Below are 24,197 nucleotides of genomic sequence, written 5' to 3'. Positions count from 1 at the left end.
TTGGGAAACGCAGATACTGTAGAAGCGCTCACATAAATAGAGGCGGGCGATCCCCCCTCTAACTTTAGAACTGCGACAAGTTTATAGCGCAGACCAACTGCCACAGTTTGGAGCACCTCAGGGTCTCATTAGGCTCATCGCATAAGAAACCATCAGCAAACTAATCGTACAAGCAGGTGGTTATCAACAACGTGCACAGGTCTCTGAACGCGGGTCATTGCAACAACTATACCCAATCCGTTACAGACAGAACAAGAAAGCGAGATATTCTTGTTAAGAGGAAGGATGTATTAAGACTTTTCAGTCATTCACTGCCTTCCTAAAACACCTTAACAAAGGCAAACACAAAACCTCAGGTAAAATTCTGACGAACAGTCCCTAACTAGGCAGGTAGACTTTGGATGGGCTCTTTGGAAAACACAAAAAGCAGCCGCTTTTTCTCATAAACCAAAGAATTATCTCCTAGACGTGTGCTGGACAGGAGAGGAAACTAGTAAGGTAACCGCCTCTGATGTGACTTCCCAAATATCAAGTTTAAGAGACGACACCGGCCAGAAATGTTGTCCAAGGCTAACTGGTTGATAGAGCAGCAAATCGCTCGAAACTTTAGCTGGTTATCTGCGGTAACAAAAATTGGTTTATTGACGAGGTCCCCTCTGTAAGTATGAGTGGGGACGAAGAGGCCGATGCCGATGATCGGTGTCCGGTCGTTTCGATACAAAGTCGTTTCGATACAAGCCGTTTCGATACAAATAGAAGTCAATTCGTTACACATGTAAAGTAGATTCGATGCAAACTGAAGGTGTTTCGATACAGAAGTAAAATCGAGAAAAGTTCAGTTGAAGTGTGTTAGTTTTCGTCTTTGATATTTTCGATCGATCAACGTAGTTGTAATACCCAGTTTTCCCGCGACTCGATCGAACGAGTTGTATTACACAGTTTCCCCGCGGCCAAAAAGAACAAACTTTATCAAATATTTATTTAAATTACTACAGTACGTTTACGTTGGTCATGACTTTCGCACATGTGGTGGCTCCTAAAAGAGCCGATTTTAGCGACCTGAAATCATCCTAAGTGACGAAAGCAGGGCGGGCGGCTCCTAAAAGAGCCGTTTTATGAAGCTACTGGGCCGTTGAGGTTGGAACGCGCCTTCAGTAGATTTCTTGCACTGCGGGCACCAGAGTTGAACTCTGGTGCAACTCTTGATTTTGGCCGCCGTCAATGCTCCCACTTGAGCCTGGTGGTCGTGGACATGGTTGCCGCACTGGAACTGGTCGCCGCGCTGTCTAACTGTGGCCCTACATGGGTTGACTTTGGGGCGGATGGAACACTGCCAGTCAGTGACTAAGCCTCGCCTTCTCTGTAGGGTGTAGCTGTACCCCTGGCTGTCTATCAGCTTCGGCCGGCCTCTTTTGGAACTGTTCTCCACGATCTCGTACGTCACGGCGAAGGAAGACGACGTCTCGGCTGGAGTGGGGTCATGAAGGGAGGATTCTTCGTGATCATTGCTGTACTGGCTCTCCACATAAGGCTGGGATTCTTCGGGGTTCTCAATTCGCGTACTCTCTGCATCAGGGTGGGATTCTTCTGGGTCAATGAAGGTAAGCTCTAGAGCTCCTGATTCTAGGTAGCTGGAAGGATCGGCGTAGGAGTCCGGATGCGAACACACCGCGCACTGCCAGTCATTTCTTTTCCATGTCGAACTGCTGCCCGGTAAACTTCTTGTGATATACCTATTGAATCAAAGTAAAAATCTAAGTTAGGATAACGTAATTAAAGGTCTCTAAGTTTCAGAGTATATAATCGGCATTCTCACATACCAATAATACATGTAATAGTGTTGAAAACTTACCAGTGTTGCAGACTCGATGATTCCAGCGAAAACATCCATCACATTGAATGGTTTGCTGTCTGGGCCGAACACGTTCATCGCATACCATGCAGTTCAAAATCTGCGCAGACGCCATCGTGATAACTGCGATAACTCGTTAAAACTCGTAAAAGCTCAAAAACTCTTGTTAACAGTCGTGATCGTACGATCGAATGAACATTCTACAGGTCCCAGTGTGTTTTATACACTGATATCAGTTAGTTGAAAGCGTTTGGATTCGTTTATTCGCTATCAATGGGGTAAAATTAGCAAGTTTTTTGAAACAATTAGTTTACGCGTCTATTGATATGATAAATTACAAAGCCGCCTACCCACGCGCCAAAATAACAGCTATTTCCCCACGGGTCCGTTGCTTCACCAACTAACACGACATTATTGATAGTATTTGTGTTTCTTGATCGTAGGTGTAATATGCGCTGGAGTTATAGAAAAAGTCTCAAAATCATTTATATAAATCCCTGTTCTCGATAAATAAACCAAACCAGAACTTGGTCTCGTTTACGTGTTCCCATTGCGTAGGAGGCTTGGATACATGTGGAGGTTCGCGGAGGTATGGGTTTGCTTTATTTACATCGGAGGTTTGTGTTCGCTCTAGTATGGTATTCTGTATCGAAACGATTTGAAGTAAGAGAGTTTGTATCGAATCGACTTTACATGTGTAACGAATTTACTTCAATTTGTATCGAAACGGCTTGTATCGAAACGACTTTGTATCGAAACGTCCGTGAACCCGATGATCTAGCTTCAGCAGTCGAAACTGACCGAACAAGGCAGAATATAAGGAGGAACTCTGCAAAATTTAGACGAAGACTGCAGGAGAGGGTACAGCTGCTATTAAGCTAAAGAAAATAATGACCTTTGCATCTCACTTTTCTTTCATATTTATTGTCTTTGCCCGCGAAAACAACTGACTATGTCAGGATTTTTTCGTCAAGGGAAATTTGCGGGAAGCCCACTGGTCAAAATATTTCTGGCTTAATCGTAATGAATTTTACTAGTCACGTAATCAAACGCCGGAAACACTCAATCGAGAAAGATGAAGAATTACATGCAGTAATAGAATGAAAAAAAAACTGCTATACTTTACGATCGAAGCAAGCAAATAATCATAGAGATCTACAGATTACTCCGAAATTGTTTTCTAGCAGACAGCATGAACAACGCGCTTGAATAATTCCCACAGAAAGTATTCGGGTCACGCAACAGATGTTAGTTTGGCGGAGTTCTGCATGGAAATGTTCGATGGCAGTAAGTGACAACGACAACACTATTTTTCAATTTTATCTTCGGGATAGTAGCACAGTTTTTAGTTTGATAGAGCATTCTCCATTCCTATAAAAAATCTCGAAAGCTTTTCACAATCTTTAGCTTTCTTGATCATCATCTTGTATAAAAAGCTAAAAAATGTAGGTTTATTTGGCCAAGTGACCGCCTAGAGCCAGAATTGCGTGACAGGTGTAGTTGAGAGAAGCTTTGCGAGATGGCATTTAGCACGACTGCCCGGTGCTCTCGTGTGTGTGATCTCGTGGATACTCTTAAGCTTTGTTTTGAATGGGGTATAACCCTGTTCCTGGCTAGTGATACATCTCTTTTGGTGAAAATATCCACCAAAAGATGGTAGACTAGCCTGCAGTTTTTTTCCGGTTAGGCTCTAATTAACAGCTCTGAAAGCCACGCAATATTTTCAGCACGATTAAGCTTCATGTGGCTCCATCCTCATGTCGTTGTATTATTTTTCTTTCAAACAAAATTTAAGGTCATGATCAATGTTTACAGTAAACATCCAAATATGTAGTAGCTCTACTCTAAGCATGAAAGATTTCATTGTAGAAAAGTGCTAATGTTCATATTCAGTGTTTTCAAACCTGGAGAGCTGTCTTGTTCACGATCTTGATCTGTCTTGCCTTGAGGAACCTCCATACCTAAAAAAAGAACACAAAAGAAAATATTATTTGTCTTCCCCGAGCGCTTCAGCGATCAGTTCATTTTCCAAACTTATCGGTTGAAGTTCATATTAAACAAGGCACAATACAAAAGGGAAAAAATCGGTGGTTTCTTTGTACAGTTTAATCTCTCATAAGCTTCATTCCATGATAATTTATGTCTTGCATGACAATCTTAAGTTCAAATTAAAGCATTTAGCTGCGGCTCAATTTGAATAGACGTTTGGTATAAAAAGGGAAAAATCCTAGTTGAGAGCGACCGGTGGCAGAGGGAATATATCTTCTCTTGAAAATGAAACCCATGACTTGGATTTCACATAATCAATATTCCAGAGACAGAAAGAGGGATGCCCTCTCGATTGTGGTGTTTTGGGAGTATTACCCTGCGTCATTTGGTTGTATTTACCCATTGCTATAACCGTAAACATGGTGAAATATTTTAAAAACCGAGTTAATGTGTCCCTTCAATACCAGTCAATGTGACTGTATAAACTGTCAAATTAAATTACGAACTTCTACACAATGTGAAACACACTTAGCTGCGTTAGACACGATTAACAGCCGATAAGCGAGATCGAGATTAAAGCGGTAGATTTATAAAGACAAGCAACCTTCGGAAATATTACAACCACTTGATCAATATTACACAGATTACTTCCTTAAGTTCACGACACTCTTAGTTTATTCTGAAAATGGTTCACATGCAAGCATAGCGATCTCCCGAGCCCCTGAGCCGAATTTTCCACGAGTACATCTCTTTCCAAACGTTGTGACAATAGTTTAAGCGTTCTGCAGTTTTTCATCAACATTTCCGGGGAAACGAAAGTTAACGACCTCGCGCTCGAATGGTTATCCAGCATCTTCAACCCTACGTTATCTTCTATCAACCTTGATCTTGCTTCGCTACTGGTATTTATTAAAATCACATAGGACTGTATACACGATGATAGTTATACTGAAGCAGGTTGTTCGGGGCATCTATGCAATTAAGGGTACTGCAAACAACGACTGTCATCAAAATATCCTCTAAATCGCTGCACCTAATCTTACCTGGAACACAGAGGTCAGGATTAAACCAATCTGTTACTCAAATCTCTTGGGAAAATTCATCCACAGCTAGAGTTCCTTTCCTTCGGCAGAGATGTAAAACTAAATGATTTGTAGATAACTGTACAGTACTTTTAAAAAAGAGAAATTCGACGAGACGAGAGGCGGGAGACGAATGACGTTCGATTCACCGCTTCGTTTGTTTCCTAGAATTTGAATATGTAATCGTGAAATTCGCACAATTAGAATAATCACTTAACCATGACAATGGAAATCAAATTTCCTAAATGTCACAGGATTACTTGATGAGGTCTTTTCCTTACTTTACGGTTACATTCCTCTGACCCCTATTTTTATTCAGTGGTTAAATTTACTTCCTTGCATGTGTTTATCTTGGTTACATCTTTCTCATTTTCATGAATGTCCGAAGATAAATTAAACCGATAAATTTTCCAAAACTAAGAAACCTGTTCAAGACTCTGTGTCAGTGGATAAGAGACAAGCGAAGAACCGGGCGAGTTAAAGTTCCTGATCCCACGGCAGCTTTTTCACTCATTTTCATTAATCGAGGGCATGACAAAAATTAAGGCTTTCATCAGCCCTGCCCTCTCCCCACCCATCAAACATAAATGGCGCATTTTGGGTAATTCCGCACTTTTCTTGTTATTAAGTTCTTCGCTGAATGCGTGCTGAGCCCACAGGTAGCCCAAGCTCGCACAGTTAGCCTTCAAAACTATGCAAATATATTATTATTTTGGCCGACGAACGAAATATGAGGACTTGTCTGAGTATAAACTGTTGCATACTTAGCCCAGAAATTTGAAATACTTTTCAACAAATAACTTTACTGGCCTCTATATTGTTTATTCATTTGATATCTGTAAGTTTTTTGAAGCTGATTTACGGCCGCATGGGTAGCTTTCAGTTCCCTATCTTGCCTCTCTCAACAGAGAGCTAATCAGCCGCAAACCAGCCTTGAAAATTCGAAAAAAAGCTGTGTTATCTTTGTTTTCAACCAAAACGGAATCAAACTTTCAAGTTGAGAATGTGACTTTTCCAATCCTTTATGATCCACAACACAAATATACTGAAACCTAGCGATTATAAGCTCGGCGACTATACAACTTTGTACGAGGTTTAGGAAGAGCTTATAAACGGAGGGGCCTGTATCCGGGGGGTCTATAAACGGAGGGCCCTATGTCCGAGAGGGCTTATGAAAACAACAGAAAAAGCGAAAGCAGCTGGGCGCTGATCAAAATACGTTTTGCATTTATTGGTTTTTAATTAAGCTTCAAAACGTCAAACGAAAAAACTAACAACACGAACAAAGCTGCAAGATAACAGAGCTGAAGTTCAGACTTCCCCCTTAAAGTTCATCTTTGCTGTCCTAGTATTAAATATTTTTCTTTAGTATTTTATTTATATTTTTTCTTTGTTGAAAGGTAGACGGGCATTTAATCTGGGGGGGGGGAGGCTTATAAATGGGAGTTGGGGGCTTATAAGCAGCAGTTTACAATGCTTATATCTTTGCTGTACTCATATACTCACAAAGTGTTAATGTAAAAGCTTGGACTTCCTGTGGTGTGTTAGGCTGTAAGTGGGGTATTGTACATCTTTCTGTTACAAAATCCAACTGAGGTGAAATGAGCCATGGATATTTTTAGTTTATTAGACACTCTTTCCAAAAGCTCGGAAAAGAGAGAGCCACAATAGGATATAACAAATCCTTATCAGCATCACACAGTGCAACTGCCACTTTGACTTCCCAGGGACAGAGGATGAGGGCACTGATGCAGAAATATCAAAACTTGCGGATTTCAGATGACAATTAACAAGCAACATCATGAGAATGCACAGGTTCAATAACAAGCCATCAAACTAAGTTTACTTACTTTACTTCTTATGATCATAAGCCCAGTATTTTTTTTTTCAATGACTGATCTATCTGTGCTTCATGGGTTCAACTGCCCAGCATTTAAACTACTATTTCAGTTTTAAAAAATAATCTCACTTTTTAAATGAAATGTACACAGGACACAACATTTTCATATCAAGGGTGACTAAGAAAGAAATTATAAACTGATTTCCAATTTAGAATAAGCTCCACACTCAGTATGCAGAGTAATTCTCATTTATTTCATATTAGCAATAATTTTCTTTTACTTTGTTGATTCCAAACTGATGTTGGCTTTTCCAAGTACCTAAAAAAACAAAACAAATTAAAAAACTAGTAAAATCATAGCATTTAAAATAAGCATTACATTGTTTTTAAGTTTCCACAAGCCCAAAAGTCTCCTTACAACATTTTTCATCCCAGACAAAAAGTAAGTGGGTCCCCTGTGGTGTCTTCTGTCTCTGAACTTTGGTGCAACAGGTGTGGTTGTTCTCTCTTTGCAAGTTTCTACACTAAGTTTTTCTTTGCTTGCAACAAAAATACATCATCAAACCAGAGGGAAACCTAAGAGAGGTAAAAAATTAAATACATAATTAATTTTTCATAGATAAGAATCCCTATTTTATTTACAACTTGTCCCATAGGAAAAAAAAAGACCAGGCACACCAGGTTTTCTACTGTTTAAAAATAAACTTTCTCTGAACCTTTAACCCCAAATAGTGACAAGCAACTAATTTCTCCTTGCAATATTATCCCTAAATTATCATTATTATCATGAGACTGAATAGAGGACACAATTACTAACGAAAAAAAGCTCTTGATTGTTGAACAAATTCTCCTTGTCAGAACATTAGGAAATACATAGAGAAAAGAATGGAGAATGTGCATATATATTGATGTTAGAGTGTAAAGAATTAAAACAGACAATACCAAATGCATGTGTATAAATTAAGGATTCTTTTATATCATTGTGCTTCTATGATTTCCTTGGCTGATAGTGTGCTCCTGCAGGGATTGGCACATGTGAGCACAGGGTGCAGATAGAAAAAGTGTATAACGGCAGAACAATAACATAAGCATCATCTTCCAAATATGATGAATTTCATTTCTTTTTTTTCTATTGCTCAATTCTATGAATCTAATTTAATCTCACATGTATTTTTAAGGAGAATCCCATGAGTTCAAGTACATTTCTTAATTCAAAGGCATGAGTGATGTTTAGAAAGCTTTGGTAACTGCACAAGCCATGGCAGTGCCTTTTGGAAACCTTTCCTAACAAAATGAGTAACCATAAATTATGAAATGCAAGAGCTGTTTATGCATTTTCTGTATTTATTTGCAATTGTTTAATATCATGATGTTATACCTCCCAACTCAAAAACCATTTTTTATTTTACCCTAATTTTCCCTTTGGCTTCAGCTCAAGGAACATTTGAGAGTCTTGGGAAAAGAAAACTTACTGTTTCCCTCGAAGCCAGTCATAAGTACCTAATAATTGTTCAAGTTCATTAACAAAGTTTGAACAGAAACAAACTCTGGACAGGTATGGCAAAGAATGCATTGCATTGAAAAACCAAGGCTTCCTTTTTCTATCACCCCACTCTCTGATTCTGGGACACTGACAGAATCCATAAAGAAGGGCCTGAAAAAAATTAAATAAAAACCATCAAGGAAATAAAATATCTAAAACAACTTGACAAATTTTTGGTTGACCATTAAAACAATCTCAAGCATACTCTCAGAAATATTAAAAACAAACCATGTCAGATTTTCAGTTGAGTGAGTCAACTCTCAGATCTCGGAAGTAAAAGGATCAAGATTTCAGGTAGTTGGTTAAGAGGAGACAATTTGGGACAGATTTCAACACTATAATGATCTTTTTACTTGTCATACACAGTGCTATTTATAACATTGATTGAGCCTAAAAACAGTCTAATATTTCCAGGCTTTCCATGACCCTGGTCTGTGATTGGCTAAAATACTATAATCAACCAATCAAAGACAAAAATGGCAATTTGGTGTCTTGTATTTTGCAGTGGCTAAAGTTGGTTTCTTTCTTTTTCTCTTTTTTTTTCCTTCTTTTTCATATTTTAAAATATTAATTACAAAACCACACATTACATTTACAATACATCAGCTACCTTACTTTTACAAAAAATTACTCATGATCAGTAAATTCCATTATAATCCAACAAATACAATTATTTGCTTGTGGGCAATTGGTCTAGGCCCGTCACATGACAGAATATCCCCTAGCTAAAACTGGGGGATATGCAAGAATATACCTCAAGTGATATTCCCCAATTTTCAAACCTTACATTTAAAATCAAAATCTCTGTGTTTATAGATTTGATTCAAGAAGAAGAGCATTGCTATAGGAGGAAAATGTTTCTTTTGTTCACAAAATCATTTCAGAGAACACTGACACACCATAAACAGTAGTCGGTTCATTAACATTTTTCTTGTGTTGAAAAATATTTGAAGGATAATAAACATAAAAAATAATATCCATTATATACTGAGCCAAAAAAATCAGAATTTCAGGCAACCAAAATTAGACATCTCTTCAAGACAGATTTATAAGGTAATATCTTATCATCAGTATATATCAAGAAGCAGGTATGCAGGTGAAGGGGAAAATTATAGAAAGGAACTGCAAGATGTTGGAGACTTGCTCAGCAAATGTTGATAAGCTGAACAAAACAACAGCATCATTAGTTCAAAAAAGATAAATAAAAGAGAAAAAAAGATGCAAATCTGGTGGTTTGTGGGGATCACAGTCCCAGAGGACTGCTCTTATTTAAGGCCAAAAATACTTTTAACAGTCCAAACAAAAACATTCTCTGTAATATTCTTCCTCACAAAATTAAAAAAAAAACTGAAGAATCAAAGGAAGGTGAACAATTGAAGCAGTTGCAGTTAATACGAGCAATACTCAGAAAAAGAAATGTAAGCATAAACTGGAACAATCCCTAGCTACAACCCCTAGCAGCAATGTGTACCGGCATTTGAATAAACCAGTCTTGGACAATCTTGAAGCTGACTTGGTCGAAACGTACATATACTTGTGCGTAGTGAACACGATGAGTCGACTTAAATCTTATCGCTATTTTACAATCAGCAAGAGACTTCACTAAGCCTGAGATTCTTCTGTAATCTTTTCCCTATGAGCTGATTGCTTCGGGTAAATTTCCATTTTCCTTTGTCCGCCATCTTTAACCGCGCACAATGTATCCTGGAAAAAAGCGGAAATGAATTGGGCTACAACCGGAAGTTGGGAATCACTTGTCTTTGTGATACGCGCTAGCTGCGTATCAAACAAACAGACCTTAGAGCCTTCTTAAACACGCTTACAAAATTCTGCCAAAACCAAAATGTAGGAAACTTAAGGACGAAAAAAATTATGAATGGTTTACTTTTTTAAGTTTTGTCAGCTGTCAATTGGTTGCCAAATTTAGTCTCTTCACAGCAGGATTCTGCCTGTACTGAAGCAAAACCGGAAAAAAAATTGAAACAAGGTTTTGGCAGATGGAAAACCTTTTCTAAAGGCATGGTCCATCGAATAATTGCCACGATTGCAGTAAACTTGGCGTGAAATGCTTGTGTGGCAAAAAACTTTTCAACCTGACTTCGTTTGCCCGGTTGTTGAATTTATGAACGACTCGTCACAATATCGCGACGTTGATATCTGTTGTCATGGCTAGAAATCGAAGACATCATGGCGGCTAAGCATGCGCATAAAAGAAAAATTACGGAGTTTAATTATGGCGGCTGCATAAGGCTTTCTGTGGGAAAATTTTGAAAATCAGACACAGTAATTTTCTGGAAGCGTGTACTAAAAATGCCCTCGTCTAAAATGTATTAGAAGAGTGTCCAGATCACTCACCTCCGTTCTCAAACTCTTACGATTTCGCTACGATCTGCCCCAGTCGAAGAAACTTTAAACCTTTTTGGTGCCCTAAGTGTCTTAAAATGGTTTATGTTGGTCAGCTAAAGCTTCTCCTGCAGCCACAACAAGGGTTGTTTTATCAATTGCCCACGTCTGTTCGATCTCTTCGAAAGCCGACCTTCTAATTGAAGGCTATTTGAAGTCATGAAAGTGTGAATCCACGCTGCCAATCGACTTCCAAAAGTCCAAAAATTTTTTTTTCTTATGGGTCTTGTTCCCAGTAGAGACGTTGACTCAAAAACTAAAATTATAAGATCTGAAAACATATCAAAGAACTCTTCGATCGCCATTTTGTAAAAACATAGTAACCTAGCCTGTTATGGACAATACCGCTACAGGGCAGCTACTGAAGGCTCAAAGATTGACGTAGATTGCAGCATTGGCGCAAATATAATTTGACTTGAAAAACAAAATAGTAAGCTTCTTACTTGGACAATATTTTAACAGCTTCTCGAGCAATATCTCGGAAAGAAAATAATAAAGAAGTTATCAGCGCTGCAAAATGTCTGATACACCTCCATTTGATTCATTTTTAAAATGGAAGTTGGGGATTGAAAGTGACAAGGAATATCATCTTAGCTGTGGACGTACCCTACCCTTTGCTGAAATTGTGGCATGATTTTATCAAGACACAGAAAAATGATAGAAATCACACCTATGGCAATGGCTTTGTAAAAGGTAATTTCCGACATCTTTTGATGTTTGATTTTATTGGGATGCGCAGACGCAGTAAGGTGAAACGCAGCTCGTGTTGCGTACGCGACATCAGCCGCTGACTGACCTCGATTTCTAGCCATGTTTAAGCCTGTCTCAGTATTGGCCATCTGGGGCAAACTCCGACCTTTTCTTCTATTTCTGGAAATAACGCATCCTTGCCGCAAGCATCTTTGCAACGATCTCAATCATTTTCAATCTATTATCTTTGTACTTAATTCGGCTTCTCGGAGCCACTGTCTTTATACCATACACGTTGTATTCGCAAAAAAACCCGACATTTGAAAACAACGACTTGAACGCTAGAGGCGACTTCAGTGTTAACCCGGCTACGTTTTATCATTCCTTAGGGATTTTAGTTCTAATAGCCCAATTAAATTTTTGTGCACAGCCTGTGAATCAAATCTATGAAGTAAAATATTGTATCCTTCCTCGTACTAGTTTATAAGAATGAGTTTGCTAATATCTATATGGCTTTACACAATGATATTTTCCAGGCTCCAAAACAATCACTTTCCTAATTAAAATTTCCCTTAAATCTAATGGCTTGCTCGTCCTGACAGCCCAGCCTCATGAACTAGTCCGCAACAGGTGTGAGAAGCAAATCAATGATAGAAATAAGCGACCCTGTTCCCTTATACACCTTTCTCAATGCCGTTCGCTTAGTTTAAATGTGGCATTTAAAACATTTTGTATATACTACACATTTTTCTATTTAGCCAGGGTACCTGCATAATTATTTGATGATGGTGTTCATAAGAAAATGGTTGGGTTGAATTATATCATAATGTTTTGCCAGCAGGTAACTGCACTAATGAAAAAATGTTAAAAAGTGTGAATTCAATGTATATCCTGAGTTGTTGCATCAAGTTGGCCAATTTTAACAAATACTCAAGCCTTTTAAAACCTCTTATGTTAAAATTTTGTCAGAGTGAACTAGTGAAAGTGTTAGTTGATGGTAAAATGAATACTTTTTCAGATCAATAAAATGTATTGTTGTTTTTCATGGTAACCGTGATGTTGCCACAACTCCAGTTTCCAGGACAGAATTTCATAGAGGCTACCATATCAGAATCTCTTTCATGGGTCAATAACAACATCGACTCAACTTTAAAACTAAATATAAAACTTGATTGATCTTTGGATTAGTTTCTGTTATGCACAAAAATATTCTAGCTCTAGCCTGTCTTCATTGAAATCTAACTTTCGCAACGTAAGAACCAGATGGTAAACAAATTTAGAATTTCAGTGGCTAGGGTTACCAGGATAGAGGACTGTTGGTTTAAAGACATGTACATTGATATGCAATTACAGCATCGGTCTTTCCAGCCAGAGCAGTTGAAAGAAGAGAATTTAAACATCGACTCGAGTTGAAATGTGACTTTTCTTTCTAATTTTCTACGCTTATCAGAGGAGTTTGACAGTTTAGAGAAAAACCTTTGAAGTAAACAGTCATAAATGGCGACATCAGGAGAAGGTATAAGAGATGCTAAGTACGATTCTGGCACATTGTTTCACTGACTACTGATCCCGCGTGTAAACCCCTTTAATGGAACGGTGATATCTAGATCTTAACTCGAAGTCGGTTAACGTCGTTTCATTCTGTCTAAACCAAAATTAACAAACACGGGAAATAAAATATCATTTCAACCGATACAGACATCTAGGGAAGAAAACATTCTATATTCTTGACAATCCGTTCAAACAACAAGGAACGTCAACGACAGTCTTCAGCTGCTTGAAAATACCGCTGACTAGCACGCATGTAGATATGTTGATCACTTTGCAAGTTGTGAGAATATCTTCCTTCCGTTCTACATCTGGTTAACTCTTCGAGAGCCAGTGCATAGGAATTTTTAGAAGTTGAAGGGCTGGAAAATAAACTGACTGGAACTCCGCTTTCAGGGTTGGCTATATAAATCTATATTATATTTGACAGGAACCACTCGTCGAAGCAGGGGTGAACTTGTTGTTGAACTTTCAATGGGGTGAAACCTCTATAAACCACAAAGAATCATGGGAGTTAAGCCTGAGAAAGAGACATTTTGTATTTGATTTTTGCTGAACTTTCACACTTTTTAAGAACAACAAGGTAGCTCAGCATCTACAAATTTTATAATCTAAGGCCGTTACACGTTTTATACTTATCCACCACACTGAGATAAGGGGAATCTCACTCTGTACAAAATTACGCTGTTAATTCAAGCTAACCACAAACGATTAATTAAACTCAAATAGTGTCTAGCATCTAATTTTTCCTTACAGTGTCAACCTAAATAAAAAAATTAAGAACACGAGAATATTGTAACTGATCTCTAACTTAAGAAGCTCTTAGCTGTTAAACCAATTATCTTTGTCTGTTCCTTAGGAAATGTACAGAGAATAATAAGGAGAAAATGCATTCTAATTTCAAGCTGTGAAGTATGAAATAAGATGGTTGAGGGTAGTAATGTGCTTCACATGTTCTGAACGACAGAGCTAAATAACAAAATGCTACGTCACAGTTATGCGGCCAATAACACGGGCTCAAGCGCTCGAGGTTAAAATTCAGCGAAATTTGCGGCGAAAAATAGGGCTGGCATTTAAAACCAAGGCATTTTGTTGTCGTTGAAGGCATTTTCCTATTCCAGTGTTTTTAAGAAGAAAATTAAATTATGAAAATATCTAGGGGGTGTACAAAGTTTTTGGAAGTTATTCTGGAAGTTATTCTGTAAAAAAAAAAAAGCAGCAAGGAAAAAACGCCTAGAATCTATAGCATAGAAAATCGAACGTGCACGACTCAAAATTCGTTTTCCGTGCCAAAGCATGGCGCGTGCGCAGACGTTATTCAGCTCTGTCGCTCTGGACGTCTGAGTGAATTCCGACCTTAGTATTCTTTAGCTAGCGGTTCTTGAGTGCAAAACTACGAGTAAACATCTTTTCTTTAGAGATTTTTTGTCCCTATCTTGAATCGAAAGGAAAACGAACGACCTACTACACATGAATGCTCGACACAGACGCTCTTTGGAGTACTCGCAAATATATTTGACGTAATACAGAAACGATCAGTCTTTGTATGATAAGACTAACGAGAGGCATTGCCTTCAATCTTATCGCAACAAAACTGTTCTGCTAGACTTTTACGATTCACCAAGTTGTGACACAAGGCATCGTGCAAAACTGTGTAAGTGGCTTTGCTGCCTTGTCCTTGTTTCCAATCTATTAACATGTTAAAAGCTTTATCTGCCAACTTTGGGTTGTCTCCATCATAGTTTCTTATTACGGCTGGGCTGAATCCCAGGCGCCTTCCTAATTTGTGCCATTTTCCTTCAAGTTCCAGAGACAGATATTCCAACTCCTCATTTGACGGTTCCCCATCTTTAACTATATATATCCCTGAGGATAACAACAAAGGGAGAATAAGAAATTAGAAAAGGGATGCTTCAAGGCTTTGGCGAATAGATTGAAAAGGTCATAGACAGGCCTACACAGACTCCCTTGTGTGGTTTTACGTTTGCGACGCAAAAGCCTTTAATTAAAGCTTCGCTCTGACAAGTATGTCTTTGAGCGAATAGCGAACAGTTGTGGCGAAAGGCGACTTCTCATTTTTTGGCATCATTCAATACCGAATCGTCTGCCCTAGAGATTGTCAAGCTTGAGCGAGGGGACATTTGCAGCGGCAGGGAACCATTTTCCCAACCCATACATAAACCGAAAAAAAAAACGCTTAGAAAGTTTTCCAGACTCATTATCTATTTCTGACCTCTTATTTTGCGTATGGTCCAACAAGCATCTTGAAAATGGAGGTCATTGACGTCTCCTAGCTATAGTCTCCAGCCGTTAATGCTAGAGTAGGTTATAGTTGTTCAAGATACACGGGTGTTGGATTGAGCCCACTCAGTTTTAATTCATTAATTTTTATTCTCCTATATAAGTGGGTAAAGAGGATTTCTAATAAATATAATGCCAGTCTTTCTGCATAAACAAATTTTACCATAAATAAACGCGTAACAACATGCAGACTTGAAAAAAATACAATTAAAAAGGAAAATCCATCGCGCATTTTCAATCTCGGTACCACCTGCAGATTGGCGTATCCTTTTCCTAGGAGCTGCAACAGGGCTGCATGACGATGATTCTGAATTTGGACGCTTTACAACTGAATGTTTCACACTTTGGTAGGAAATACCTGCATAATAATGGGGTTAATGAGATGGCTGGGTTGGGAACTAATGCAATTCTTGTGGCACATATGGTTCGGAAACTTTGATGTGGTGATCCTGGACTGTGATCATCCGGGTAAGACCCAGCGTTCACAAATTAAAGTAGTAAGTTTTGACGATTTCTCCCATAAGTAACAATGAGCATTGACAAATTTGACGAAGGGGGTCGTTGTATGGAAACATATTCGATTCAAGATTTCATTCGAAAGCAATAAGGCCATCATTTTAACGATATAGCCGACGGAATAATTTTTTAGAGAATTACACTTCTCTATATCTTTCCCAAGCTATTTGGTGCTTTATTCGTTTTCAGCATCAAATTCCCTGCAAGGAGGGACGCACGCACCGTGGTCTGCATTGAGTTTACTGATATATAACAGAGACAATAAGCCATCACTGTTGAGTGTAAGGGGGGCACGGCCCGATTTATTGACACATGAAGTAAGGTAGCTTATTATGACTTTCCGTTAAGAACACGTGCTTTGTCACTAAATGCTACATTTTCAAAACCCATAGAGCCTATGTTTCTGAATTTACATATTTTAGAACAAGATGACTGGTCCTAAGTAAATTTTATTTATTCGAACAACATATTTTAGAACAAGATGACTGGTCTAGTAAATTGTATTTATTCGAACAACAACGAAACCTACAACAAAAACATCTTACCACTTCCTTCTTCAAAGTCAGAGGTGACAGGAATAGAAACCTAAATGGAGGAGGGAAAATTTACAATATTACGGGTGAGTATGAGGTGAATAGAAATGAGGAAATAAAGAAAATTACTAATTAATAAGAAAAAGGAAAAATAATTAAGAAAAAAGGCCGAGAAATAGAAAGCGACTTTAAAGCAACTAAAAAATAAAAGTAATACACAAAATCAAAAATTTGCAAGGCCCTGCATGTTCATTTACTGTTTCCTGTGGGCAGGATATTTCTTTACCTATTCGACATTCTTCAGTGTTTTTTTTCTAGTGATTCGTCCTTAATAAGTTTCGTTCCGCCTTAAATGACCTCATTATCTTACTCGGAAAAAGGTTTACAACTTCTAGGAGAAGGAAACCTAGAAATAAAGAACTTGCTAAAATGGCTTCTTTTCATCTTAGTAAGTGGTCTGACATCAGGCAATGCACTTTGGAAGTACGGTGAAATATTTTTGTTGAGAATTTGACTGTATTTTTACTTCCTAAGAGCGGTCGTAATTATTCCCATACAAACTAAAATTTTCGCCATGACTCTTATTTCGCAAGATGATCATCTCACAACTGGAGCTTGGGCTGCCTGTGGTTAAAGCATTGCTAATCCTTTTAATTCATTGTCATCTACTATAATAAGGTTGGCATCAGTACTATATTAGCTCTGGGCTAAAAGTGCATTTAATTAGCAAATCCACAAACCGCAAGATGTCACTTACTTGAGACGCTAACACCATGATAATGTTGCACAAAAGTTCCTGATTTTGGTCGCAAAACTTCACTACTGGAACACTCTCACTTCTTAGGCAAACTTCACCAGCTGTGTAATAAACTTCGTTTTCGTGGAATCTATTAAAAAAGAAATGAATTTAAATGAGGTAAACCCAACGTACACCAGTCGAGTCTTCGTCTAGAATAGCACACGTTTTGAAATATTTTCTTACAATCGAAAATGACAGCAAATTTGACGAGAGACCTACTGAATATTTAAAATCGAGCATTTGAAGACAATTAAGTCCAAAAAAAACCAACATGTATACCTCTATGGCTCTATTGATTGATAAGAAAACTAGAAAAGCCATGGCGAAAAATGGTTAACTGACATTTGAACAATGTACAATTTTACAATGAAATGAATAAATCATTTCTATGTAAAACTAGCATGAACGTATTTAGAAGTATTCAATTGATGGGCCAAAAATAAATTATATTATATTATACCTGACAAATTGTAAGGCATTTTTCTGGTCTGTGCCCTGAGGTATGATTGCCTTGGAAAGAGACACCAAAATTTTCTCCTCTCCATAGACTGGTTTAGAAGAGCTGCCTTCGTCTTTGTAGGGCACGACACACTCTGATATTTGCCGTTTTACATCATAATACAGTCTTTGAGGGTAGCAAAAAAGTTTGAGTCCAAAATGATCACGAACACCGGTCTCACACAAGCACGTAAAAAATCGGGCATGCTGAGGCCTAGACCTACTGCAAAGTTTCCTTAAAAACTCTGTGAGGCCTGAAGCAGATTGTAAAAGTGATCTGATCAACTTGATTGGACGGAATCTGCCAAAAAAGAAAAGTAAAACCAAATACAGCTCAAGCAACCCAACGGAAATGATTATTAGCCATGGCACACTAATCTTGAGTCTACGTACTCGAGTCATCATTTTATTTACTGAATCTATCTTGAACTAAAAGAAATACATGCATGTATGACTGTACACTAAAATACTGTTAAATTTCCTCTACGTCTTGCGTATTTTTTTTAAATAAAGCCGACAATAAATACTTACCCAGAGAAATGCCTAACTTTGAATTGCGCTTTCCCATTTAGAAGACGCGGCGGTTCATCCAATTGATCTGTAATGTCTTTCCAGTCATGTGGTTCAACTAGAGACTCACAGTGTAATATCCTCAGTTCACCAGGACATAACTCTGCTGGCTCTTGTTTTCCTCTACGGAGGGTAAGAGGAATCCTTATTGTTACAGGCGCGATGAGAGTAACATTTTGAGAGCTTGAAATGTAAAGAACTGGACCGACAAGTCCTCCCTCTCCTTTTAGCTCACTGCTTGGGAATTCTTGTACCTGGATTTAAAAGCAAAACAAGTTATGTTGGACATATTCAACTACTCCCAGCATAAAGTTCATTTGCTTTACATTATGAAAAGTGAATTTCAGGATGAAATTTCAAAACTACCTAAAACTATAGTACACAATGTAAATGTCCTCTCAAAGTTTTATATAGCAATATAAGCATTGTTATGAAAAAATGTATATATTGGACTTACCATAAAAAGTCTGATTGGTCAGGAGCACACAATGAATATACAATTAAGTGTGAAGTTATCATTATAATAACCCGATATCTGCAGCAGATATTGCAGGTATCATGTCGATTTCAACCTCTGCCTAGTTTCCAAGCCCTGACTTTCTGTGAAGTATTCTTAAACTTTTGTAAATTTAGAGAGAAGTGTCTTCCTTTGCAGTTTGTTTAAAAGATGTATGATAAAACAATAATTTAATTTAGTTTTTGCATGATATCATAACTCATCCAACCCTATATCTGTGTTATCTTTGGCTCCCACGGATAACTCAGACCTTGGTTTTGCTAATTCATCATGATATCATTCTTAACTTCATCCACAAACTGCATTAATTGCAAACTAATACAAAGCGCAAAACCAATTTACCTGACAGGAATGATTTCAATTTGACATTTATGTCTAAGCAAAACAAAAACAAATGTTCTGTTTGTTGCTTAGAATGAGTTCTCCAAAACCTAGTTTTTAAAAAGGGAATTGCCAGGATCCATGACTACATTTGGGGACAGTAATACCACAAATAATTTGAAGTTACCAAAACTAGTGATTAGAACATTACTACATGTATCTTCACAAACATGAAAGCACATGCACAACTGTCCTGTATTTACCTTAAAGTTGTTAATTTATATCTCTCTTTCCATCAATATTGCCACCAAGTTCATGGAATGTATGGCAAGTAACTGAGGGTATAGGCTATACTCTTGTAACACCTTTGTGTTATATATCTCCTTGCTTTAGACAATCCCCTCACGCCAATCTTACAACTTTCAAAACTGGAAAATGAAAAACTTGCAGAACTCATGCATGTATAGAATTTTAAAGTTCCATGTACCTTGATTGTGACACAGAAATCTTGATTGACAGGCACACAACTCTGAGGAATTTGGACACTGACATCAGGAAATTCAGGCACAATACAGGTCAATTCCGGACCTACTGCAGTACTTCTTGAAAAGGTGAAAGACTTAGGACGCCAGATTGCAGCAAATGAAGAAACTGCTGATTTTGTACAAACAGCTTGTGCAAACGGGAAAAGCCACTGGGGAACTGTTGAAGTTCCTGCGTGAAAATAAAAATAATGGTTGAAATTGCTTCCTTCAGCCGTGTTTTGAAGTCTTCAAGTCTTTAATTCTTTTGCTTCAAAGAATTAATTCTGCAACAACATGGTGATTAAGATAAATTTATATTAAAATGATTAAAATGCATTGTAGACTTCTTGTAATATCTATGCCATAATTACGCGTACTTCTTGGATGCAACTACAGGTAAAATAAAAAAAATAAAAACTCTGTTGGATTTTTAATGCTCATGAAGTGGCAAGAAGTGTATTTGGACATTATGAGTGTAGCTCGGAGGTCATGCATTGCAGAGATCAACATCAGTATCTGAATCCGTGCACACCTACTCCTCCCCTAAGCCAATAATAGTCAACTGCTAAGTTTAGGTTACAAGCTCGGGTTAATTTTGGGTTAGGAGAGGGGAGGTGCACAATTGCTCAGATACTGACATTGGTACCAGTGAAAAAGGGAGCCTGAGAATATAATTCAATAAGTTATTCACACTTGCATTTCATAACAACATAATGGTACCTGATCCATGCCAAGTATTCTCTGTCTTCAATTCCTTCCATTCATTGTTCTCTTGGTCAATCAGTTGCTTGATAACCACCTCATACCCCTCCAAATTTGGGGCACTGTGCAACAAAGCTACTGTAAATCTTGTTCCTTCAACACTTTCCTTGTACTCCAGATCTGGTGGGCCATCATGAGATAGTTCAATAACACTGCTAACCAATATCTCATCATTAGCAATGGGTGGGGAGAGGATTCTGGGGTTCCACAGTAAGCATCTACATGTAAATGGCAAGGGATGTTGGATAGCCTCACTGCAAAGTTGGATAGAGGCACCCGCTTCCCTTATGTGCCATGTGTCTTCCTTACCTCCGATTTTTCCTCTGAAATACAAAGGAAAATTAATCACCCAGCATTTTCAGAGCATTTTTGTGCAAGTGGAGTAAGCAATGACAAGGGTATTAAAATTGCAAGTAAGAAACTTGCTCAGATAATTACACTTAATCTCAAAACTAAATCTAATAACTGTTCTAGACCTTTTTGGTTAATTTTTTTTCAGTCAGTTATTAAAGTTATTACTTTTTGCAACCCGCGAAACAGGCCATGTGAGCATAACACGTCACGCAATACATCACGCTGGGTTTGTCCAGTTGATTTTGATGATTGCAAGGCAATGTTGAGTTTGTCGCTCAAAACAGTTGTGCTTTGTGGTCCATAACAGCGTAAAATCATTAATTATGGAAACAAATTTGCAGAAAGGAGGGCTAGTTAAATGCGTAACAATAAGAATTCTTTCAGAGTGTGCGCGTGTTGTTTTGTAAATAACACTGTAACGTATTTTAACTTGCTTGTGTGTCCTTTTAATAGGCTTTAGGTAAGAAGAGAGGTTCATCGGTATATTTCATAACATATGATCTCGTGGTAATTCTGAAAAACACAAACAGTTCCATCGTATTGACGTCATCTAATCCATTCATGATAAATATGCAGTGGAAAAGCATCGATCTCTCTCCAGAATGGATCTTTTTTGGACCTGGAAACAACCTTCGGCCATAAATTTCCTTACAACAACTTGCAATGTTTGCCCCGTGGCGATTCCAGAAATCATTGCGCAAACGCAAGCGACTCATTCATTTCCACTTACTCGTGTATCTTTATCCTATCTGGATCTTGTTCCTGCTCACTTTTTAACTCTTCGTCATCTTCTTCTTGAATTGCTAGTTGTTGCACTTGCTGACTAGCCTCTGGAATCTCTTCGCTACCATCGGAACTATCGTGATCATCATCATCATCATCGGAAGGAATGTCAACTTCGTTGTCACTGTCATCGTTCTCATTGAACAGCTGTTCAACTTCTAAAATAACAAACTTTTTTTACTTGAAAAGGATTCACCAGTGAAAAGCAAATCCTGCATTTTTCAAAACAATTACAATAAAGCATCGTTCGCCTTCGCCCCGTGGAAAGACGAACCTTACCAAACATCAACCATGCTCATAAATAACGAAAGACACCCGCGTTCTCTCGGACATATTAGTAAAAAGAAAGCCTGCAACTATGCTTATATAAAAAATCATTTTTAACCACGTTTTTTATAAGTGTAATTGCGGGCGTTTTTAACTATTGTCTTCAAGAGAACGCCTTTGTCTTTCGTTATTTAATATATGCGCGACTTATGGTCAAAGTATTCCCTCATCAAATACCTTTTGCTCCATGAGAAAGGAATCCTTTCACGGTTCCCATCAAAGTTCCGCTCTGTTTGGCTCCCTGAGTGAGCATTTAAACAGAAAAAAGTTCAGAGAATCGCCATTAATCCGAATCTAAGTAACGTAAATGGGCTAATAAGAAGCAAAATGTGTTGAGCCACCAAGGATAATGTAGCATGCTTGGACAATGTAAGGATAACACTTTTGGTAAGTCTAAGATGCATTTGTTCCACAAGGAGACTAGCTGGGTAGATTTCGCGAGATTGCTCGGTTCAACCAATTAGAGAGTGAAAAACTAATGAAAGTTAGCGATTGTACTATTATGTATACTAATTTAAAACCCTTAAGAACTTCGTAATAGACCTCGCTCACATTAGAGTCTCTGTGCCTCAGTGGTAGAGCACCGGGGCGCGGAATCCGAAGGTTTGAGGTTCGATTCCTCATGAGGAATTTTTTCTTTGTTCCACGCTCGTGACAAGACGGAAAACATCTTTCTCTTAACTAGACCCCATTCAAGTTGATGTCAGCCATTAATAGGTTAAAGAGCTTTGTCATACCTTTAACAAACTCTCATACTTCTGTCTCTTCCTCTCTTTCCTCTGTGATGTAGCCATTTCTACAAGGTTGGTGAGAATGTCGATTCTGTCGTGCTCTGACATTCCTTCCTTCTTTCTTTTCCATTTCTCTTCATAAAATCGAAAGGCTTCGTTACTGTACTTTTCGCCCTTACTTTTCTCGGAAAGCTGTGCACAGAGCTCACAGAGAGTTTGCAGAATTTCCTCTCTCTTGGTGTCTGGTAACTTTCTCGTGTCCGGTGAATTCCAAGCGCCTTCATAAAACCATAGAGCTTCTTTTTGGTATCTCTCCTGTGTTTGACGGTCGCCAAATTCACCAAGCCCTTTTTTTACTGAATCAATAATTCTCTTGTTGGCGAGTGAAAATTCAAACCCTTCGAAGGCTCTTTCTTCGTCCCAGTGACGAAGAAAAAAGTCGAATGCTTCTTGTCGAAACTGATCTTTCCTCTCTCCTTTGCGAAGAATCGCTTCGTACCTCTCAACGATGCTGACCATGACCTCGCTGTGGTTTCCTTGGCCTAGAGACTTCTCAATCTCCCATGCTTCCTCATAAAACTTTTTCGCTTCGTCAGAGTCCTCCAAGTCTCGACAAATCTCCGCAATTTGGAAAGCACTTCGAGCAGTGTCAGGGTGCCTTCCCAAAATGACCTTCCGGATCTCGTAAGCGTTCTTTGCAGGTTGGTAAGCGTCTTTAAAGTTTTGCAACCAACAGTACGCGTTAGCAATGTTTCGATTGAAAAGAGCAGTGTTCAGCATGCCCGGGATTTTTAGCTCCTTAGCGAGCTCTATGGCCTCTTTGTAGAATTCGATTGCCTTTTCAAATTGTTTCTTTCCTTCATAAACCGTCCCGATCTGTCCTTTGAAGAGGGGCATGTCAAAATGTTTCATTGAGCCAGAAAGCTGTTGTCTCATATCGTATGCTCTCATGTAGTACTTTATGGCCTCGTCATGTTCTCCTAGCTTGTTGTGGCAGTTTCCAATGGCGTTTAAGCACCTTGAAGTGCTTGTGTGGCTGTGAAGTACACTTTCCATTATCTTCAGCGCCTTGTGCAAAATCCTCAGTGATTTGGCCATATTCCCAGCTCTGTAATAAACTTCACCCTTAGAGAACAGGTAGGAACTCTTGGTCAACCTAAAGGATTCTTTGCTCTTAATTTCCTTCTGCACTTTGCTAAGTAACTCTTTCGCTCTCCTCGCGACTGTCAATGCTCTCTGCCATCCCTCAAGTTTAAGAACCATCAATGTTTCGTGGCATTTTAGTTCTGCTCGAAGCAAGGAACCTAAAAAGACAAGGAAAACAAGTTTTCTCTCCCTCTTAGTTTTATGCACATTCTTAACCAGAGAGCGTTTTTATCTCTTCTTAGAAGGTCAATGAGAGTTAACTTCAGGAATGTTTAGAGAAAGTTTGGGTAGGGACGCATCTGCATCTTCAAACCCTGAACCAATTCAGGAAGTTACCCTCTACGAGATTAAAAAAAAAAGATGCGTATATTGCGACAAACGACCTTGTTGGGCCTGGTCAACAAAACTGAGAAAAAGTTACCGACTCTTAGTGCAAATACCCTGTATAACTTCATCGCGAAAGATCTTTGGGCGTTTGAACAGATTCGAACAAAATAATAAGGCGGTAAGCTCCTTACCGGAAGGGTCAGATTACACTCAATAGCTTTGATTGTGTGATCTGATCGCC

The 24,197-nt window shown here is 38.4% G+C and overlaps 1 protein-coding gene and 1 long non-coding RNA gene across 7 annotated transcripts in view; both read right to left on the bottom strand.

The window, feature by feature from the left end:
- The window catches only part of LOC131798087 (uncharacterized), an 86,219-nt gene that overhangs the window by 59,983 nt on the left and 2,039 nt on the right, over window positions 1-24,197 (bottom strand). For 2 of the 3 annotated variants that reach the window (XM_066167561.1, XM_066167559.1), the window contains exons 2-5: window positions 22,490-23,787; window positions 21,930-21,993; window positions 21,373-21,583; window positions 20,247-20,611 (exon numbers count right to left, since the gene is read on the bottom strand). In XM_066167561.1, coding sequence (XP_066023658.1) covers window positions 20,247-20,611; window positions 21,373-21,583; window positions 21,930-21,993; window positions 22,490-23,787 — 1,938 coding nt within the window. Of the gene's footprint in view, window positions 1-13,490; window positions 14,814-15,498; window positions 15,607-16,309; window positions 16,350-17,054; window positions 17,185-17,556; window positions 17,896-18,125; window positions 18,419-19,489; window positions 19,717-20,246; window positions 20,612-21,372; window positions 21,584-21,929; window positions 21,994-22,489; window positions 23,788-24,197 lie in introns of those variants that run through there. The other variant, XM_066167560.1, reaches the window with a different exon arrangement.
- LOC136281292 (uncharacterized) lies at window positions 6,531-11,016 on the bottom strand. Of its 4 annotated transcripts, none has more exons than XR_010717656.1 (5): window positions 10,662-11,016; window positions 9,778-10,010; window positions 7,929-8,417; window positions 7,182-7,339; window positions 6,531-7,082 (listed from the first exon to the last, which is right to left on the bottom strand). It is a non-coding gene; the product is annotated as an uncharacterized lncRNA (long non-coding RNA). The 4 variants fall into 4 exon arrangements; XR_010717657.1 differs by having other exon boundaries at window positions 8,236-8,417; XR_010717658.1 differs by having other exon boundaries at window positions 8,264-8,417.

The sequence above is a fragment of the Pocillopora verrucosa genome, chromosome 5, assembly GCF_036669915.1.
Source record: "Pocillopora verrucosa isolate sample1 chromosome 5, ASM3666991v2, whole genome shotgun sequence".
In the NCBI taxonomy this organism is placed as follows: Eukaryota; Metazoa; Cnidaria; class Anthozoa; order Scleractinia; family Pocilloporidae; genus Pocillopora; species Pocillopora verrucosa.
This window is presented reverse-complemented; position numbering and strand designations above follow the sequence as displayed.